We start from the raw sequence: 17,400 nt of genomic DNA on the forward strand, positions 1-17,400 counted from the left end.
GTTCGCCAATAATTCCACAGAAGAATCAGAATGGGAGAAGAAGCTGATGAAAAAAACTCAAAAACATAAAAAGTAAAAAAAAAAAGCTAACGGTCGTACAGTCAATACAGGGGGATTGACTCGGCATCGCTCCGGCCAGAGTCAGACGCCATTGGCATCATTTCTTATACGAGCTGGATTCACATCAACCCCCTCCAGGCTTCAAGTTCCCTCCGGACTCGCCTTTGCCGGTTAGCAGATTCAAAACAGCATCAGTGCTGAAGTGGAGGCGATTCTTCCTCCATATCTCAGATGCTGTATGATAGATCACCAAACCCCTCATTGCTGTGTTGGCTTAAATATTACCCCAACCGCCGAACAATTGGCTAGGTATTGTGAGGTGGCGATTTCAGGGTAGCCGACAAACGACCCAGACCAAGACCATAGAATTGGACCACCATTGATACCGTTCTTCGGATCAGTTCTCTTTAGGACAACCACGGGCCGTACGATTCTAGAGCTAGATGTGACGATCAAACGGACGCCGTTCGGAGCTGCTAACACGAGAGTAAACAATACATCGAGTACCTACCCAACGGACTGCAGAAGAAGACGACAGTCCTGTCAATGACAAGAAGTGTATTCCTCTCATCAATTCGCAAGCATGGCAGCATGGCGCTATGCATGTCTGAACAGGAACCTAGAAAAAGACCCGGGGATCCATGGGAAAGATCCTACCGTACTTATCTCAAGCGCTCCTGTCGCGCCGAAAGATAGATCGGCGCTGTCGGTCGGGACGGGCACGACAGTGGATCGACACTCGATCTCATCTTTCCCCCCAATTGATCCATTCACTGCTCATCCGATGCTCTGCGATGTCCTATAAAGCACACGCTGGAGATGTCTCATTCTCCTGTGCTCACATTCCCCAGAAAGGTCTGGATGTTGTGCAACCAGTTGGGCTAAAAATAGAGGGCGAATCCGGAAGCGCTACTGGGAAAACTGAAGGACTGTACCCTAAAACAAACACAAACAGGCACATTCACTGCTGTCCCCCTCCAGAAATCACTGCATCCTACACCTTTCGACCACTGTTCTCTTTTCTCCACAACACACTCATGAAAGAGCCTAAATATGAGAACCATGTCTTTGACTATTAAAGTATGACAAAAGCAAGATGTTACGCCACAGAGAGAATGATAAAGCGCCTATTTCGCTCACTATCCTCGGGGGATCGTGGCATGCACGCTCAGCTCGGCCATCGACGCTACCCCGCGCGAGAAAGACCAAAGCAACAAAAAAGCTGCACCGCCATCGGCTTGACCCCGTCATGCGAGAAAGTCTCGGTATAGAAACACGATGACCGGTGCAGAGAAACAGAAAAAGCAAAAGAAAAAACCGATTTCCCCCAAAGATGCTCGCCCAGTAAGGATATATAAAATATTGTAGCAGTGAAGTCAAACCCCATCAAATTCTCCTGTCCTTGAAACCATAACCCAAATTATATGCTAATGTGCCGATACGGGCTTCCCCGAACTGCAGTGCCGTCATGAACTACGGCCTTGGCTGCGCCGCAGCTGTTCATCGCCGCTGGTGTATTGTGCTGATTCCGTGGGCGAAGACGACGCTGATGTGTTCCCTGTTTGGCGGAGATAGCTGTTAGCGACGCGAGTTATTGGCGAATATACACAGAAGGGCTCAATTTACCGGAGCCTCCATAAAACCGACCATCTCGCTGCGCTGCAGGGTTCCGAGCTTCCATTATCACCGACTGTCGGGCTTTGAGGCGTTCTTCGGCTTCGCGGATCTTGGCTTGGAGTTGTTCGAGTTCGCGGGTCTGAATCATCATCTGAAGCTTCCTAGTGGCACCGGTCTGTTAGCCCATGTGTGCAGGTGGTCGCTGGCAAGAGAGCCCCAACAAGGAATAAACCCAAGATGGACGTTGGGTGACCGATTCAGTGGAACCTACTTTTGATCAATAGTCTGTGAAAGATGATTGACATCGGTGTCTAGCGAGAAAGCGCTATCCAGCGCAGTTGAAAAAGCCTGTGCCATGATCCTGCCATGTCTTGGTCAATACCGGTATCCTAAGACCCAGGGGCAGCAGCGCAAAGGAGTACGAACGACTGAGGGCGACCGCTGGGCTTCCATTCTTGTTCCGAGTCCGACGACATTTTGGGTGGTCTTGATCTGAGTGTTCGGTTGATCCGGTGGGTGTTGGGAAGAGCGAGATACGAGAGAATTGTGGCAACAGAGGCAGGGCGGGAAAAGTAAGGAAAAAGGAGTATGCGAAACGCAGCTATGAGGCTCGGAGGGGAGTTATTTGGGAGCGCGCGCGTCGAGAGCGGAACAGGGGGTGAAGTGGATATGATAGCACGGACGGGGTGGGCCTCGCGCCTTAAATTATGGGGGGGGGGGGGGGGAGAGGGAGAAGAAGCGGCGAAGAACAAAAGAATTTCTCCAACGGGAGAGAGCTATGGACACAACGAAGACCAACCAGCACCAGCAGCGAAAAAGGGTTGTCAGGAAGGTAAGACGGGATGTTCCCAGAGCAAGAGTCGGTCAGATTGCAGGCGCTTGTTGAAACTCTCGGCCAGGGAGGAGGAGGGAGGGGAACCGCCACTTTTGAGTTATTATCACGCAGTGAGTGCTCATAGTAAGTCTCCTCTACTTGATAGGGGCACCGCACGATCGGCGGGATGACGATGGCTGGCGCTGGGAGGGGGTGCAAGAGGCGATCTGATGCAAGACCCTCTGCGTGAGTGGATTTTTCATTAGTGCTCACCCGGATGGAAGTATCATTATTGGTGGTGGTGCATGCAAGAACCAGCCTGGGTGGACTGGATGTTCATCCAAGTCCATGGCGAGCGAGCAGAGGAGTCACTTTGAGGGTGGAAGTGCCTGTTTGAACCTGGATAAGTTTAGCATAGTCTGCACCGGTAGTTACGGAGGTGGGCAAATAGTCCTGGTCCTCTTGGCCACTAGTCATTCTTGACCATCTGGTTGGTGAGTATTATTGTTTTAGTTTCATTATCCACGATGGAGATGGAGTTTCCCCTGAGACTGAGGCCCGCTCTGTACCTTTCACGTGACCGTTTCCCCTCCCCCTAACTCCATTCCTGTACTGCCACTCACCCTTTAAGTTTAATGCCACCGCCACCGCGGCTCTGAGGGACAGACAACTATAATCAGCATACAAAACACTCCCTGACAGTGAGTGGTCAGTCAATTCGGAGCTGACTGCGCGTGTATGATGATCTTTCTGGACGTGACACCGTCCATAGGACGCCCGGCCGTAAAAATAACTTCTGACAGTGGCTGCTCCTTCAACCCCGCCAACCCCTTTACCTGTTTAAGGTGTCGTCTACCAGCCATGCTTGTACCACTCATCTGCAACGCGCAAGGAGAGGAGCTTTGGGCTGGCAGACTGTGGCTGCTTTAGACTAAGAGCCCCTATTTATCTGGATAGCGACACTATCAAGCGCTTCACGTTGATATAGGTGATGTGAAGTATACTCTTGTTGGGTCGTGATATCATGAGGTTCTGGAGAGCGATAACCCTGCACACCAACATTCACATAGCGACAGTAGGAAGGAGAGCAGAAACCAAAACATCTCCAGCTCGCTTCTTGTCTGAAGCACCTAGGGCTGGATATCTCTAGCTTAATTGGGAGACGGCTATACATGACTCCAAATTCAGTGCATTGAACCACCGGCTCGTGATAAAGCATGTCGAGTCGGGTACCCCGAGTTTTCCTGTCATCTACTTGAAAGGATCAGCTAGGAACAAATTGTCACGATGCGAGAGAACACAAGGCACACTGAGCTGCAACCTCCGTGTGGTCAATGCTGAAAACAGAATGCAATTCAATCCGACACAGTCGCGCTCTGAATTCCATATTAAGACCCGCTAAGGTAACATCGATATCGATTTCTTCCGGTGGGCATTCGATACGTATGTGCCCATCGAAGCCATTCTAAAGCTTAGAGAAGTAAGTTAAGATGTCTAAATGTAGTCATTCGCACGACAGTGCATTGCATTGTTCAGAGTCTCCCGGGCTGGACCGACGCTAACATCACCAGGCCGGCGCTAAGCCTAGGCCCAGGCACCGTGCACTGCTTTGTACTGTCGTTATTGGACTTGCCGACATTACAGCAGAGGTTCTATGATCACTTCTTTCTTTGTGTGAGAGCTGGTAAAGGGAAGTTAGAGTCTCCGCTACCATTGAAGATGTGATTGATTATGTCTGTGTTCTTCGAAGTGAACCTAGATGAGGTGTATCATGAGATGGCTTTGCGCCATAATACTTGCGAGGAATTACCGATATTTCATAGTTGAATGGACAAGGAGGTGTGTCAAGCGCTCCGTCACTGTCAGTTGTCCCATGGAAAAGAAAGTAGTCAACGAGTGTTACTGCGGCATATCGCATACTTGCATAGTGAAGTGACAGAGGGAAGGTTGCCCTGACAATGAAGAATCGATAAACACGGTTCGCTCCGAGTTGTCCCTCCCTGGAGTGCACGTGACTCTAGACTGTCTCCGGGTCGGTCGGTCGGTCGGCGGAAAGCAGAACGATTGAACAGGGAGGAGGATTGGATGCCGCAGTTAAAAAAGAAAGAGGGAAAAAAGTGATGCGACATCGAGCTCATTCATCCCATCCCATCCCATCCCATTCAGTTTCTATCTTATCCTATCCTATCCTACCCTATCCTACCTATCCATCCCCCTCCCCCCATCCTTTCCATCCCACCCATCCACCCCATCCACTCCATCCATCCACACATCCCATCCCCGTACCCTTTCATCCTTTGCTGTCATCCATCGTTGTCTCCAACTTTCTTTTTGGTTTCTCTTTGCCCCTAAGGTCTTCGATCTGCTCCTAATTTTCTGACGCTTCCCCACTCCATCTGGACACGGTCGCGTTTGTCCCGGCTCTGCTTTTCTGCCTAATTTTTCGACCCCCTTCCCTTGGGAGTTGCGCGAATGGTCTAAGGCGGCACCCCGAATTTCCGATTCCGCGCACGCGATCTTTCTAGCCTGGTTTATAAGGCATCAGTCCGTCTATCTGGGTTCGGTACCACCCACCACCGGAGTCTCTGGTGCAGGGCTGCAACGCGGTCGACACTAAACATTCGGAATAACTCGCCGGGCCAAGCGTCTTGCAACGACCCATTATCACCGTGGCCCCCATTCCCAAATCTTTCTCCCCCGGCGGCCGATCTGACGGGCAATGGGGGATGCCTCCTCTATCGGCTTACACCCCCTTTGAATCGCTCCTCTTCTTCCAGTCCCTCGCTGCTTTAGACGCCCGACCCGCGAGTTTCGTTTCCATTTCCGATGTACTCCGCAACAACCCGTTCGTTCGCCAGAATGCCGCCTTCGATGCCGGAAGACTCGCCCCAGAGGCGCTCGAGGAGCTGTATACGACGCTGATCCGCGATGGCGTCGACTCGGTCGGTGTCGTTGCGACCCATGAAACGAATGGTCACCATACTGAAAGTCCTACCAATCCGAAGAAGCGCAAGATCTTGAGTCCCCAACCAGATGGCTTGTCCGACAAGGGGTCAAGCCATACCAGCATGATGCCAGGCTTGGTATCGCATTTGTACGCCAGGTATAAGGAACTAGTGACGAGGGAGATCAGGACTGAGGAGAAGAGGTACACGGAGATTCGAAATGAGATTGAACAGTTGCAGAATGAGGAACACGAAGCACAGCCGGAGCCTGTTATGCGCCCACCGCAGCAGCCAGTTGCACCACCAAAACAAGAACCTGCGCCAGAACTGACTCTGGACGTGAAGGAAGATGGGCCGGTCCAACAACAATCTCCCATTGTACCAACCCAGGCTAAGGCGCCGCTGCCAGTCTTGGATAAGACACAGGGCCAGTTTGCACCCCAGATCAGAGACTCGCAACCAGATAAGCAACCACCAAAGCCCTCTCCTCCCCAGGCGCCTCCAGCACTTCCTGCGCAACCGACTGGACCACCACCGAAGGAACCGGCCAGAGCCATCCAGCCGCAACCCCCACAACTTCAACCACCGGTTTTCCAGCCTCAGACAATTCCACAGATGGCAACGGGCCGGCCACCGCAACCACAGACACCAAATGGAAAGCTTTTCCCGACGGCGCAAGCCATCACTGCGCCGCGGACCGTTCCTGCAAAAGCCGGAAGTCTCGGTGTATCATTTGCGTCGCCGCAAATACCACCCTCAAACACTACCGCGGCGAATCGCGGTGTTGGACAACCGTCTGCTCCTATGCCGCCCCAGACCGCACCCAACGCTATCTCTACTCCACAGCAACCCGCGTCGGCTGGCAGATCTGTTGGCAAAGCAGGCCCGCCAGCCACAGCGTCTACTCCAGTTCCACAACGTCTTCCCCCTCAGTCTAGTTTCCAGCAATGGTCTCTGCACCAACCTCCGACACCTCAACCTCCACCCTCACTCATCAAACCCAAGCCTGAGCCGTCGAATAACGCCCCTCTCGAGAGACCTGTTCCACCGTTTCAGCATCCTATACCAAGCGTGGAGAGCAAGTTGGCTCTACAGGGCCCGCCGTCAACACCCTTCCCCTCAACTCCTGGCCCAGCGCCTCTGGCAGCGACTGTCTCACCAGCTTTGGGTGCTCCTGGTCCTGGCTTCCAAACTCCAGTAGGAGTTGGGCGAGCTGCGTTGATTCCGGGCCCACCTGGCTCACGTCCTCTGCGGCCATCAATCGACACCAGTGGCTCACTTACGCCTTGGAAGAGGGCTCCACGCTTGAGTATACCTCAATCTCCGCGGTCACCAGATCGGCCACGGCCAGAAGAAATCAGTCCGATCAGCGAAAAGGCTCCATCCCTGCCTGGATCTCGGGAAGCGACTCCGGAAGAGCCCGAGCCACGTCGTCTGAAACGTCGAGCTGATCGCAAGGGTAATTCAACGAGTTCTGAACCAAGCCAACCAGCCGCCGATGCGGATGTCAAAACTGGGACGAAGAGAAAAGCGGACAAGTTGGCACCATCCACTGGAAAGGATCGAGACCGAAGCACGGCATCGTCAAGGAGTCGCGGACGATCCGTCCTGTCGCGCGATGACGAGTCAACCACAGAAGCGGGGACTCAATCCAAAGTCAAGCACGAGATGCCCAGTACTCCCGCCGGCGTTCCCGAGACCGCAGAGCCGGAACGTCCATCTATCAGTCGACCCGGCCGAGGACGGCCCAAACGCAAGCGGGCTCCCAGCGAAGAAGCCGAACCTACACCCGAAGTCAACCAGCTGAGCCGCCTTGACCCCAACCAATCAACCCCATATGTGTTGTGTGCGCGCAGTTTCCCACGAACCGGCGCTCCCATCATGAACGATGTCACCATGCACAAGCATGCCTCTATCTTTGCCAAGCCGTTGGCGGAACGTGATGCTCCTGGGTACCGAGACCTCATTTATCGACCACAGGATCTCAAGTCCATAAAGACATTGATGCACCAAGGTAGTAGGGCTGTTGCTGCGGCCACAGAAGCTGCTAGCACCCCTGCGGGCGATGGCGAGTCCCCGGCTCCTGGTACCGGCACACCCTCCAAGAATGCCGTCCTGATGCTCCAGAAGACAGAGGAAGTCATCCCGCCTAAAGGGATCGTCAATTCGGCGCAGCTCGAGAAGGAGCTGATCCGCATGTTTGCGAACGCAGTCATGTTCAACCCCGTCCCGCAGCGTGGGTTCGGGCCTGGCTTTCCCATGGTCAGCGACAGCGGCTCGCGGGCAAGCACGCAGGTGCCCGAGCTGGATGAGGGCGGCATTATCAAGGACACATTGGAGATGTTCGAGGATGTCGAGCAAGCCGTCACGCGATGGCGGGCAGCCGAGCGAACCGCCGACGAGCTGACCAGCAAGAGCATTCTGTCGCTCCGACGCGGCAGCGCAAGTGATCCCATGACGGACAGTGCAGACGAGGTCAAGGGGTCATGACTTTTGCTTGCGATAACGATTTCAAGAGAAACCTATGTAATAATAAACCAACGGAGAGATGTAGACTTTTCTTCTTCCAAGTGATATCATTGAGGCTTGTCTATTCTATAATCATAAGCTAGCTTTTTTGGTCGACCACCCCTATACCCATGTGGCACATATGCAGAGAAGGAAAATGAAAGAGAATCGAGTCATATACATCATGAAAACCCCAAAGTCACGGACGGTCCCGTGTGTCATTCGCGACTCAGCTCACGCCGACCCGGAGATCGCCTGGCTGGGCTTCGTCCTGCCCAAGCCCTCCTTGGCATAGAAATCCATCGGGTACACGCCATTGTTGGCCGTGTCCCAGCTCTCCCTAATCCCCAGCGCGATCAACGCCTCGTACGGCGTCAACAGCGGGCGCGGGAACGCATAACCCCAGTCAATACTCAGCCGAGGACAAGCGATCTGCACCCAGCACTCGACATCGGCCATCGCGCCCAGCTTACCGGGGAAGATCTCGCTCAACAGCAAATTCACAAACGGGATCCCCTTCTCCTTCAAATGGTTCTCGATCATCGCCATGGTATTAGGATTCCCCTGGCGACCCAGCGCGCCCAGAATAATGCCCCACTTCTTCGCAGAGCGGGCGGACTGAATCGCGTCGCGGCGGAGGGTGTGCATCTCGTCGTGCTCGTAGCTCTCGCGCGAGAGGACACGGGCGTAGGGGTCGTAGCGGTAGGCGGGGATAGCGGGGTTATGGATCATGGCGGACTCGAGGTGGAAGCGGCCGTCGCCGAGGTAGAGAAGGTAATCGATCTGGTCGGCGGCGAGAGTGGGGGAGGTGCAGCCGAGGATCTCGCCCTTGGAGAGCGGGGTGATCTGGGGGATCACGACCTTGAACCCGGCGCGCTCCAGCACGGGCTTCAGGCCGTGCAGCGTGGCGTTGAACTGGATGGTGCCGACGGTGGCGATGGTGCGGCCGGGCTGGAAGTTGCGCTCCAGCGTGGCCAGCAGGTGCGTCGTGTCGATGCTGATGTCCACGAAGATGTACAGCGTCTTGATCTGTGTCACGTCCACGGGGATCAGGCAGCTGTGCGCGTAGTGCACCAGCAGGTCGCATCCCAACGCCCGCGCCGTGTAGTCGTCGATGCAGCACGCCCCGTACGTCACGTCCCCCATGATCAGCGTCTCGATCCCCGCGCAGAACTGCGTCAGGATGTCTGAGATCGTCGTCGCGAAGATGAGGAGTCCCTCGGGAAATTGCAGCGCTACACGCTTTGCGCCGGAGGTGCGGATCCGGTGAATTGTCTTGGGAATTTCGAAGGAGTAGTTTTTCGGTAGCAGCCCAATTGCCGCTTGGATGTCGGGGTCTTCGAGGATCGAAGCGGGGACTTGGTTCAGTGTGCGCGGTGTGCGTCGTGGTGTCGCTGTATTGATGAATAGTGTTAGTGGTGGGGTCCTGGGGTTGAGGTGAGGTTCCAGGGGGTGTGGTTGCGTACCTTTCTGTATGCTCGTCGTCTCGACATCTTGGTGGTTTGATCCCTCCTTCTGTGCTTGGGCGTCGGCGGTGCGTCGGCCCACGAATCGCTTCTTGGGCTGTCGGAGCGGGTTACTTGACGGCGTCGCCGGTTGAGTCGTCGATGTGCCCTCCATGACGGCGCAATGGAATCGAGTCTGGTGGTTGCACAGTCGCCGAACAGTTGCACTGAATCTATCGAAGTGGGCTGAGGATAATTTAATTCTGACTAAGGAAAGTGGCGGTTCAAGGCTGGGTCAGGTGGGGTCACGGGCTCGGTCGTCGGCCTCTTCTCCGCATTTGGAGGATCATCACTACTGCCATCACCCCATCATCCCCTCATCCATCTTCGATCTCTCGAGATTCACCTGTCTCGGATCCTGCCCTGCTGAATGCATCCTGCACACCCTTTACCTGCTGACCCCCTATTCATTTCATCATGATGCCCTTCAAGCCCAGAATGCGCCTCTTCTCCGTCCTGCGCTCCGCTCCAGCTGCCCGCCGCTTTGCGACCGAGGCGCGGCTAACCTCGGACCATGTTCGTATCGTCGAGGTTGGCCCCCGCGACGGACTGCAGAACGAAAAGAAGGCCATCCCGCTGGAGACGAAGCTGCAACTCATCAGCAAGCTGGCCAAAACGGGCCTGACGACAATTGAGGCCGGGTCTTTTGTTCCCGCGAAATGGGTGCCTCAGGTACGGTGCTATCCTTGCTCCTTATACATAGTAAAGCAGCTTTTCAATTAAGAAGAGGGGGAGACTGCCTTTTGTGATGTCTCGAGGGAGGTTGATGGTATTGAAGGACCATGGTCTAATCTACCACCGGTGGAACGATAGATGGCAAGCACAGCCGAGATCTGCGAGCACCTGCTGCAATCGCCGCCGGAGGCGCAGAACGTGATCGCCTACAACTACCTGGTGCCGAACGTCCGGGGCCTGGAGAACCTCATCAAGGTACTAGACGCCACCGGCGTCCCCGCCGACACGCCCTTGAAATCCTCCACCACCACCGAGATTTCGCTGTTCGCGGCCGCGACCGAGGCCTTCTCGAAGGCGAACACAAACTGCACCATCGACGAGTCGCTGGAGCGCATCCGGCCGGTGGTTGCCCTGGCGAAGACGCGCAATATCCGGGTACGTGGGTATGTCTCCGTGGCGCTAGGATGTCCTTACGAGGGCCCCGAGGTGTCACCGGTCAAGGTGGCGGATATCACGCGCTCGCTGCTGGAGATGGGCGCCGATGAGGTCTCGGTCGCGGACACCACGGGCATGGGCACCGCACCCCGCACGATGGAGCTGCTGCAGGCGTTGCGGGCTGCTGGCATCGCTAATACGGATTTGGCGCTGCATTTTCATGATACCTATGGCCAGGCCCTGGTTAATACGATTGTGGGGCTGGAGCATGGGATCCGCGTCTTCGATAGTAGTGTCGGCGGGCTCGGGGGCTGTCCGTACTCCAAGGGCGCGACGGGGAATATCTCGACGGAGGATTTAGTCCACACAATCCATAGTCTAGGGATGAACACGGGGGTCAATCTGGAGGAGATGGCCAGGATTGGGGCGTGGATCAGTGGGGAGCTGGGGCGGTTCAATGAGAGTCGGGCTGGCAAAGCGATCCTGGCGAGGAGTGAGGAGGGTAAGTAGATGGCTGGGAGTAAGCTGGAGCAGATAGTGATTGCATTGGGAGTTAGCATGGCGACGAAGTAAGGAAGATATCGGCGCTTTCCAGATAGCGAGAACGCAGCTGGGAGTTTGTGTCATGGTAAAGAGAGCAGTCAGTACTTCCGAAGGCGGTACTGTACATACAATCATAAACAAATGAAACGTCCTTTTCTCATCGAGATATCGTACAAATCGATCCGATATACACACAGACTTACTATACACATGCCCCAACCACACCAGAGACTATAAAACACCCCTCCAGAATCAATGCCTACCCCTCGCGCAGACAAAGTATACCACTAACCCCTCTCCTTCCCCTCAAAGTCCCCAACCGAAAACCTCTACCCTCTAAAAATCCGTAACCCGACCCCCATAACTCCAATCCCCACCACTCCCCCACCGCAACGGCTCATTCTTGGGGCCCCCGATCTCGCCCGTCTTAGGATTCTTCTCGCCCTCGAACTCAGGCTTCAGCCCCGCCTTGATATCCGGGTGCAGTTCCTCGCCTTTACCTGTGGCCTTGATCTCCGCAGCACCCGAGTCGACCGGGGACTGGTTGACGCGCGGGGTGCTGAAGGCGCCGGTGGATTGGCGCTGTAGGGATTCGAAGATCTCTTGTTGTTCTTGTGGGAGGCGTGGTGGGGAGGGTCCGCGGGTGAAGGCGAAGGGGGGTTTATTGTCGTTGTTTTCTGGAGAAAGGGCTGGGGCGGTAGTTGTGAGCGTTCTTGGTTGTTGGATTGTTTTGGGGAGGATTATGGTAGAGGAGGAAGGGCGTTTGGTGAGGAGGCGGCGGGTTGTTTGGAGGAGGGTCATTTTCTTTGTTTGTTGGTTGTTGTTGTTGTGGTTTAATTCGGTTTGGTTGGTGGGGATGAGGATGATAGTGTGCTATCAGGTTATCAGGTTGGATTGACAGGAATGAATTTGGAATTGTGTTCCAACTGGGTTGTCTAGAGAAGAAGAGAAAGAAGAAGAGATGCGGAGTGGCGGAGGAGAAATTGAGGCACTCTACCGATAAGCCTGATTGTCCCGATAGCCGCGTCGGAGTCTCGGCATTTTGCTGTGGCGTCGGCCGATGATGGTTGGTCAAGAGTGCACTGTAGACCAACCTGCCTCGCTAGTGGTTGTGTAGCAGTATCTCATCCATTCGATACTTGTCGGTATACCTGGGAATAATGGTCGAGAATGATTTTTATGGCTCCAAACAAAGCATTTCGACAGCTGATAAGGAAGGCCATTAAAGTCACGTGGGGTACTAAGCCATGACCGGAAAGACAGCTTCACTTTGGTTCAACAAGGTTCCAATCCACTCTCTCGTTATCAATCATCCACGTCATGTCATGCCCATCGATTACATGCCCATTGCGACCAGAATAGCACTTTGCTCGTATTTTTTCTAATGGCACCAATTTCAGTGTGCTTTGCCTTCACAAGACCCTCCTTGTAGTTTCTCATCCCCCTTAGTCTCCCCTCTTCACCCTCCTTCCTTGGTTATGTCTTCGTCGTCCAGAGTAGACGAACCATCAATGTTGCCTCTTCCTGGAGCGCCATCTTCGTCATGGGCCCAGTTTCGTGGACGCCTCGCGGCTTTATTCCATGGGGCTGATCCGCGAGTATGCGTGGCTTTTTGGCTCTTTGGTAAGCCTCTATTCTGCCTATCCCTGGGGTTGTTGTTATAGCCAAGTCAGAGAAAGCAGTACTGATGGATGCTTGGGAGTCACCTGCGTGAATCGCGGCAGGCTTGATCAATAATGTCCTCTATGTTGTCATTCTGTCTGCGGCCCTGGATCTCGTCGGTCCTGACCTACCGAAAGGCGTCGTGCTGCTCGCAGATGTTATCCCCTCGTTCGGCACCAAGCTGGTGGCTCCATACTTCATCCAGGTGGTGCCGTATCCCGTCCGGGTCCTGATCTTCGTCACCTTCTCTACTACTGGAATGCTGCTCGTCGCGCTGAGTCCGGCCTATACTGACGGTGGGACGATCTCCACGAAGCTCGCAGGCATCATCCTGTCGAGTATGTCCAGTGGAGGAGGCGAGCTCTCCTTTCTTGCTCTCACCCACCACTACGGGCCGTTCAGCCTGGCTGCCTGGGGAAGTGGAACAGGGGCTGCAGGCTTGGTGGGCGCTGGCGCATACGCTCTGTTAACCACCTCCTTTGGCTTCAGCGTCAAAGCGACCCTGCTGGCATCCGCCTTCTTGCCAGCGGTCATGGTCATAAGCTTCTTCACCATTCTGCCCCAGTCGCCGGTTCGCTCGTTCTCCGCGGGGAGGGCAGGCCACCGTTCTCGCGAAGAAATGGATCGTTATGATGACAACGATGAAAGGGAACAGCTACTCGACTCGTCCAGCGATGTAAGTCAGGCCCAGAAAGCAACAGTTGCTAGTGATAGCGGTCTTGGCTGGCAGACCTTCAAGGCCAATCTACGCCGGTCTAAGGGGCTCTTCTTTCCATTGTGAGTGTACTCTGGGAACGTTGGGGTTGAAAGCAGAATCTGACGTTGATACAGTATGCTACCACTGCTGCTAGTCTACGTCGCCGAGTACACCATCAACCAGGGTATCGCCCCAACCTTACTTTTCCCCCTCAAGGACTCCCCCTTCGATCACTACCGCGCATTCTACCCAGCCTACAATGCGATCTACCAAGTTGGGGTCTTCATCTCCCGATCTTCTACCCCCTTCTTCCGCGTCCATGATCTGTACTTCCCGTCGTTGTTACAGTTTTTGAACTTGGTTATTCTGACGCTGCACTCGCTGTTCAACTTCATTCCCAGCGTGTGGTTGGTGTTCGGCATCGTGTTCTGGGAAGGTCTTCTTGGTGGAATCGTGTATGTCAGCACTTTTGCTGAGATCGCCGATCGGGTGCCGGTGGCGGAACGGGAGTTCTCGCTCGGCGCCACCACCGTGAGTGACTCCGGCGGCGTGTGCATTGCCGGATTCATCAGCATGGCGTTTGAGGTCTGGCTCTGTGATTGGCAAGTTGCGCGGGGACGGGACTACTGTCGCAGATTATAGAGATCTCTTCTGCATAGACCACATCTTTTATGAGAGCACAGAGTAATAATAATACCGACAACGGATTAATGACTGCATGCAACAATTGGGGGATGGAATGCGGCGCAGCTGATCTGGCGAGGGTCACGGGATCCGGGGGGAAGTCTTGACATGTGACCGAAGACAGTCTCACCGACTTCTCCTTCAGTCCGTCATTCATCCTCCTCTCCGCTTCATTCAGTCATTCAGTCAGTCAGTCAGTCAGTCATTCATTCATTCATTCATTCATTCATTCATTCATTCATTCATTCATTCATAAAACTTCCCCACCACTAGCACCACTTCTGCATCAAAATAAGCGCAGATCGATTCGCTCCGACCACAACCTCAAGCCGGCTTTTACCCCGGATGAATCAGCCCCACGTCACTAGGGTCCGCCAGCAGGCATGCCCTGGTGGGGATTTCACATGCTCGGCTGAGCTTCGTGGGCTTCTCCGTATCCATGGCTGACGGACGCTCCATATTGTGGCCACCATGGCGCATCAGGCAGATTGTTCTCCTTTCCTTGTTTGGTCTCTGTTTTCAGACATCTGTTCCCCTTTCGACCGACTCCTCTCCTCACCTTCCCATTCACGTCATTGTATGCTATGCCTTTGCTCAAATGTATTGCCCGCATGATTTGATTCTCAATACATGATCCTCTGGATGTCTCCCTAGACTTCTATATCTTTCTCTTAGACTTACGCTTGATTATAAAATATGATAGGTAAGCTACACAGTGGCATCCCGCACGATCACGATCTGTCGAACACTTCCTCACAAACGGCCCAGACCACCTTTTAGGAAGACCGTCCACCAAGTTTCGAAAGATACAGGTCCTAGCTGTGTTCGCATTCTGGTCGCTATATCTGACAAGGTACGAGGCCAGCGAAGTTATCCAGTCCTGCTGTTGCGCACGCTGACCGACGCAGGGGAAATAAGCATGGCCCGCCCGTGATTCGCAAACTCTCCTCCCGGCTCACGGAGAAGCTCAGCGCCTGGCAAACCACCGTGATCATCTTCCTTTGGCTGTATGTCAGCCGTAACTTCGCGAAGATCGTCGGCCTCGAATGTCCAGAGCCACTGGCAAATCTATACTCGCGCTCTTTCTTCCGAGCAACATGGATCGCCACCGCTTTGGATGCCGGGTTCTGGACCGCGATGAAAGTCAAGCCCAAGTGGCTGCGAGACATCGCATCGTTGGTCTTTACCGTGTACTATCTCATTGCTGCAGAGCGGGCCGATGAGAAAGTCCGTCGAGTCCGGGCCACACTGACGCTGGAGCACATGCGTGTCTCGTGGAATAAGGGGACTTCGCCGTATCTGTGGGCGCTGGCGAATTTGGCGCGTCCACGACTCACCAAGCATGCTCCCCGCGCGATCCGGATTCCTCGACCGTCGTCCTCGATATACGATCAGCCGACCAATGCATGGCTGTACTTTGATGGTCCATTAAGCGCACTCAGGGACCAAACATGCATTGTACTAGATATACCTGGCGGAGGGTTTGTTTCGATGAGCCCTCGCAACTCAGAGGATAGGCTGTTAAGTTGGGCTGCTAGAACGAAAGTCCCGATTTTGAGTCTGGACTACAAGAAGGCGCCGGAATTTCCTTATCCGTACGCTCTGAATGAATGTTACGACGTTTACCACACGCTCGTGTCCACACGTGGTCGCTGCATCGGACTCAATGGACAGACCCACCCTCGAATTGTCGTCACGGGTGACAGTGCTGGCGCGAATCTTGCCGTAGGCATGACGCTGATGGTTCTTCAGTCTGGCAGCGCGGATGCATCACACTGGCAGGGGCAGAACGTACTTCCTCGGCCGGACGGACTAGTCCTGGCTTATCCCGCATTGAACATGAAGATCGAAAGCTGGATGACAGAAGAGCAGATGGCGCTGATCCAGGAGAAAAGCACTCGCCGGACCAACCAGAACATCCTGCAGCGCAAGAACATGGACTATCAGCGCCTCACCCCTTTCACTTCTCCTGGCGCATCCTTTGCCGACCTCCAGCAAGACTCCTGCTCCGACCTCGACCTCGAAGTCAGCAACCTTCCTGAAAAAGCGACACGCAAACTCGCTCGACACAAATCAGCGCTCCAGGCCCAAGAGGCCGAGGCGGCCGCAGTCGCCGAGCATCAGCCCAAACAGATCCGTACGCGCCTGGCCGTCTCGTCGGTGATCTCGTACGTCCAAGACCGCGTCCTTACCCCGGAGATGATGCGCGCAATGATCATTCTGTATATCGGCCCGCACAACCGCCCCGACTTCAACACAGACTACCTCCTCTCCCCGACCCTCGCCCCCGAAGCCCTCCTGGCGCGCTTCCCCAAGACCTACATCATCACCGGCGAACGCGACCCTCTCGTCGACGACACGGTGATCTTCGCCGGCCGCCTCCGCCAGGCCAAACTGCGCCACTTCCAGGAGCGGCAGGACCTCGGCCTCGAGAAATCCCACCGCGCCTTCAATGACAAGGACCACGTTGAGGTATCATTGTTGCCGGGCGTCTCGCACGGCTTCATGCAGATGGCTGGCTTCTTCCCGGAGAGCTGGAAACACATCAGCCGCTGCGCCAGCTGGATCAGCGAGCTGTTCGAGCTGTCCGCCTCGAAGACATCCTCCTCAAGCATCCTGGTGCAATCCCTCCACGATCCGGACCAAATCGCCACCAAGAAGAAATCCCATCCTCCTCCGCTCCACAGCATCCACCACCTCCTCCACAATCATCGCACCCGCAACCGCAACCACAAACGCCGGCTGACAGGCGAGTCCTCGGCCGACGAAGACAAACCTCTAGAAATGAGCATCAGCAAACTCACCCCGCTGACCCCGTTGTGCAGCAGCAAATCCGTCGGACGCACCGCCCCAAACGGGGACCCAGATCCAGAAGCAAACGGCGCCACCCGCATCCGCAGCGTCTCGCGCGGCCGCTCCACCGCCCCCGGAACCAAAGTACAACACCGCGTCCCCGCCAAGCTGAGCCTCCCACCTGAGGACCCCGAAGAGGAGGAAGAGGGCTATGCGTCGGAAGACTACCAGAGCCCCGTGGCTATGATCGCGCTGCGCGAGCGTAACCGGAGCATGAATAGCTTGGCGAGCGAGGAGGATCTGCTGGATCGGCGGATGAGCGGGTTGGCCGGGGGGTTGATGGGGATTGGGGAAGGGGCGCGGACGCCTTGAGTTGGGGAATTTATGTGATTTAGTATTATAGATCGGATATATTACATCTTTCCTTATGTATTATGGGACTCTCGGTGTATACAAAGCATG

At 54.8% G+C, this 17,400-nt stretch overlaps 4 protein-coding genes across 4 annotated transcripts; 2 read left to right on the forward strand and 2 right to left on the reverse strand.

Moving 5' to 3' along the window:
- Positions 1-1,164: 1,164 nt before the first annotated feature.
- BO97DRAFT_402259 (uncharacterized protein) lies at positions 1,165-2,367 on the reverse strand. Its single transcript, XM_025694459.1, has 4 exons — positions 2,104-2,367; positions 1,949-2,038; positions 1,687-1,838; positions 1,165-1,618 (listed from the first exon to the last, which is right to left on the reverse strand). The coding sequence occupies exons 1-4, from the start codon at positions 2,151-2,153 to the stop codon at positions 1,527-1,529; spliced, it is 384 nt and encodes a 127-aa protein (XP_025556907.1). The 5' UTR covers positions 2,154-2,367; the 3' UTR covers positions 1,165-1,526.
- A 2,673-nt stretch (positions 2,368-5,040) lies between these two features.
- Positions 5,041-8,003, forward strand: BO97DRAFT_14043 (uncharacterized protein). Its single transcript, XM_025690096.1, has one exon. The coding sequence runs from the start codon at positions 5,218-5,220 to the stop codon at positions 7,924-7,926; it is 2,709 nt and encodes a 902-aa protein (XP_025556908.1). The 5' UTR covers positions 5,041-5,217; the 3' UTR covers positions 7,927-8,003.
- dph1 (2-(3-amino-3-carboxypropyl)histidine synthase) lies at positions 8,003-9,628 on the reverse strand. The gene is made up of 2 exons (XM_025699634.1): positions 9,411-9,628; positions 8,003-9,338 (listed from the first exon to the last, which is right to left on the reverse strand). Exons 1-2 carry the CDS (start codon positions 9,562-9,564, stop codon positions 8,179-8,181), a joined length of 1,314 nt encoding a protein of 437 aa, XP_025556909.1. The 5' UTR covers positions 9,565-9,628; the 3' UTR covers positions 8,003-8,178.
- A 238-nt stretch (positions 9,629-9,866) lies between these two features.
- Positions 9,867-17,310, forward strand: BO97DRAFT_333556 (CLN3-domain-containing protein; the record flags this gene model as incomplete). The annotated part of the gene is made up of 7 exons (XM_025691368.1): positions 9,867-10,121; positions 10,263-11,061; positions 12,552-12,725; positions 12,827-13,541; positions 13,596-14,056; positions 14,854-14,998; positions 15,054-17,310. The coding sequence occupies 7 exons, from the start codon at positions 9,867-9,869 to the stop codon at positions 17,308-17,310; spliced, it is 4,806 nt and encodes a 1,601-aa protein (XP_025556910.1).
- Between the last annotated feature and the right edge of the window lie 90 nt (positions 17,311-17,400).

This window comes from Aspergillus homomorphus, assembly GCF_003184865.1.
Source record: "Aspergillus homomorphus CBS 101889 unplaced genomic scaffold BO97scaffold_1, whole genome shotgun sequence".
Classification (NCBI taxonomy): Eukaryota; Fungi; Ascomycota; class Eurotiomycetes; order Eurotiales; family Aspergillaceae; genus Aspergillus; species Aspergillus homomorphus.